General features: G+C 49.2%; 1 protein-coding gene across 2 annotated transcripts in view; it reads right to left on the reverse strand.

Annotated features, from left to right (window-relative positions):
• The window catches only part of CRTAP (cartilage associated protein), a 24,454-nt gene extending 22,010 nt beyond the window's left edge, over positions 1 to 2,444 (reverse strand). For both annotated transcript variants that reach the window (XM_019647250.1, XM_019647249.1), the window contains exon 1: positions 1,951 to 2,444. In XM_019647250.1, the coding sequence (XP_019502795.1) occupies positions 1,951 to 2,421 (471 nt within the window). In that variant the 5' untranslated portion in view covers positions 2,422 to 2,444. The remainder of the gene's footprint in view (positions 1 to 1,950) is intronic.
• Between the last annotated feature and the right edge of the window lie 6 nt (positions 2,445 to 2,450).

Here is a 2,450-nt window from a genome sequence, read left to right on the forward strand (position 1 = left end):
AGTCTAGTTGTGGAGGACGTTGCTTCACTGGCCCAAGTTGGCACCATCATTGCGCTCTTCCCGGGCGAGGCAGATCAGTCACTGGCTTCTGGACGGTTGCTCACTGGGCTGCTGGCCGATCACGCTGGCTGCTGGCTACATACGGTAGCCCATGGCAACCCACTGCCACAGGGGCTGCAACCTATGCGGTGGCTGGCGACTCACTGCAGCCCAGCTCCAGGTTGAGCTGTTGTTCAGCATCTTAGCTGTGGAGGGCAGTGTCACTAGCCCTCACATGTGGGATCCGAACCAGGGCCCTCTGGTGTCCCAAGCCAGTTCTTAACCATCGCGCCACTCGGCCGGCCCCCAAGCCAACTCTTAACCAACACACCATTTGGCAGGACGAATTCTGGGTTTTATTTAAATAAAATTCTTAACTTTTTTTCTGTCCTATAAGAGATTTCAAAATACTAAAACAAATGGTATTTTACTGACTTTTAAGTAAGTGATTGTTACAAAACCTATAAAGGGTTTCAAAGAAAAGCCACCAACTTCCTAACCTTTGAGGATGCCGTAATGAAGGAGAAAACTCATGACTTAGGGTCACATTGCGTAAAATGATCTTCCCCTCCTCCCTATGTCACTTGTTTCAAATTCATCTGCATGTTAAAAAAATCAGAGATTTTACTATTCTCAAGGTTTAAAAATAAAATGTTTCCTCCTTGATTATGTGACTCAAATTTGATTCTCATTGTATTTGCCAAAAGCTATACAAAAAAGAGAGAAAATTAAACAAGCTAATTAAAATTAGCTTAAAACATAGTGCTTGTATGAGCCAAGCCATCATTTCTCAACGTCCTGGAAATTTATTAATGTTATCTCTGGTTCTATTTTAAAACTGTTTTTTGTTTTTGTTTTTTTTGGGGGGAGAGGGATTTTATTGCCAGGACAAAACTGATACTTTATATAAGGCTGTACCTAAGCAAAGACAAAACCCAGTTTTTCTATTTGGGGTTTTATGCTATTTTATTGCTCATATGAATGCAACATACACGTGGCTGTTTCAGCGGAAATATGAAAAACAGATCTTGCTGCCCAGAGATTAAAAGCCAAGTTTAAAAAAAAAACAAAAAACAACTTCTACCTCCAAAGTCTGGCATATGCCATGAAACTATTTTTTTGTAGTCATTACAATAAATGCAATATATTACTTTAAAAATCGTTTTCAATTAGATAAAGTAGCAACTGGACTTTGAGAGGGCTCTCTTGGCAAAACCCAGTGAAGACCCGCCCAGGTAAAGCCTCTTTATCCAGTAACAGAGAATTCAGCCCATGCTTAAAACGTGTGGGTCCCCAGAATAAGGACTCAAAGGATAAAGAACTGCAATTTGTGGCTATTTTTAGCCAGCATCACAGACAGAACCTAAGTGGCCACAAAAGGAGGAAGACAACTGTTAAATTCTAGATGACAGCGCCAAGTATGAATCACAGTGCACAAGTTCTGCTCTTCCAGGCAGAGATGTGTCCTCCCAACCAGTCCCTGCCCTTTCCTGGCCTCGATTACCTCATTTTTAAAAGAGACTAACCAGCTCCTCAGGCCCGTTTCTGCTCTATTATTGAAAGTCACCACTCACTTGAGAGAAGGGGACTTTAATGGAATATATTGAAAAGAGGAGTCTGTCTTCCAATAACAGGTAACAAATATCAGGCTTGGTTGGGGGCCAGATACAGCGCTAGATGTTCTATGTACGTATTCACTGCCTCAGAACAGCTCTTCAGGAAAAGTATTATCATCTCTGTTTAAGATCAAGAAGGGGGTACAGGATTTGGATGCGTCCTTTTGACAGGGCTGGGCGGTAGAGAGCCTGGGTAAGAAAAGGCGGTGGAAAGCAACCCAGGACGGAGGGGGCGGGTCTTGAGCCTAGGGGCGGGGCACAGGCGGGCCCGGGCCGCGGGGCGGGGCGGACTTGCCTTGAAGTAGGCGAACTGCAGAAACTTGTACGGCTCGCGGCGCTGGAAGTCAGCCAGCACTTCGCGGCTGGGCTGCGACTGGCGGAAGGCTGGCAGGCCCTGCTTGCAGCGCTTGAGACAGTGCGCTCGGCGCAGCAGGCCTCCGAAGAGGCGCAGCTCAGGGTAGCGGGCGAGGCCGGCGGGGGAATCGGGCTGGGGCGCTGTGCTGCAGTTGCGGTGGCAGAAGGCCTCGCTGTCGCGCAGCAGGCGGTGCAGCCGCAGGCTGATCTCCAAGTAGCCCACGCTCTCTGCCCAGTGCTCGCCGCTGTATTGGTCCAGCGCGTGCCGGTAGGCCGACTCGAGCGGCATCAGCTCGTCCCGGGGGAAGCTACGGAAGCTGTAGCGTTCGTACTGGGCGCGCCCGGAGCGCAGCGCACAGCCCGCGCACAGCAGCACCAGCAGCGAGGTGGCCGCCCCGCGCCCCGGCTCCATCGCGCCCGGCGGAAGGAACCCGGCGAGAA

The sequence above is a fragment of the Hipposideros armiger genome, unplaced genomic scaffold (assembly GCF_001890085.2).
Source record: "Hipposideros armiger isolate ML-2016 unplaced genomic scaffold, ASM189008v1 scaffold_109, whole genome shotgun sequence".
NCBI classification, from domain to species: domain Eukaryota; kingdom Metazoa; phylum Chordata; class Mammalia; order Chiroptera; family Hipposideridae; genus Hipposideros; species Hipposideros armiger.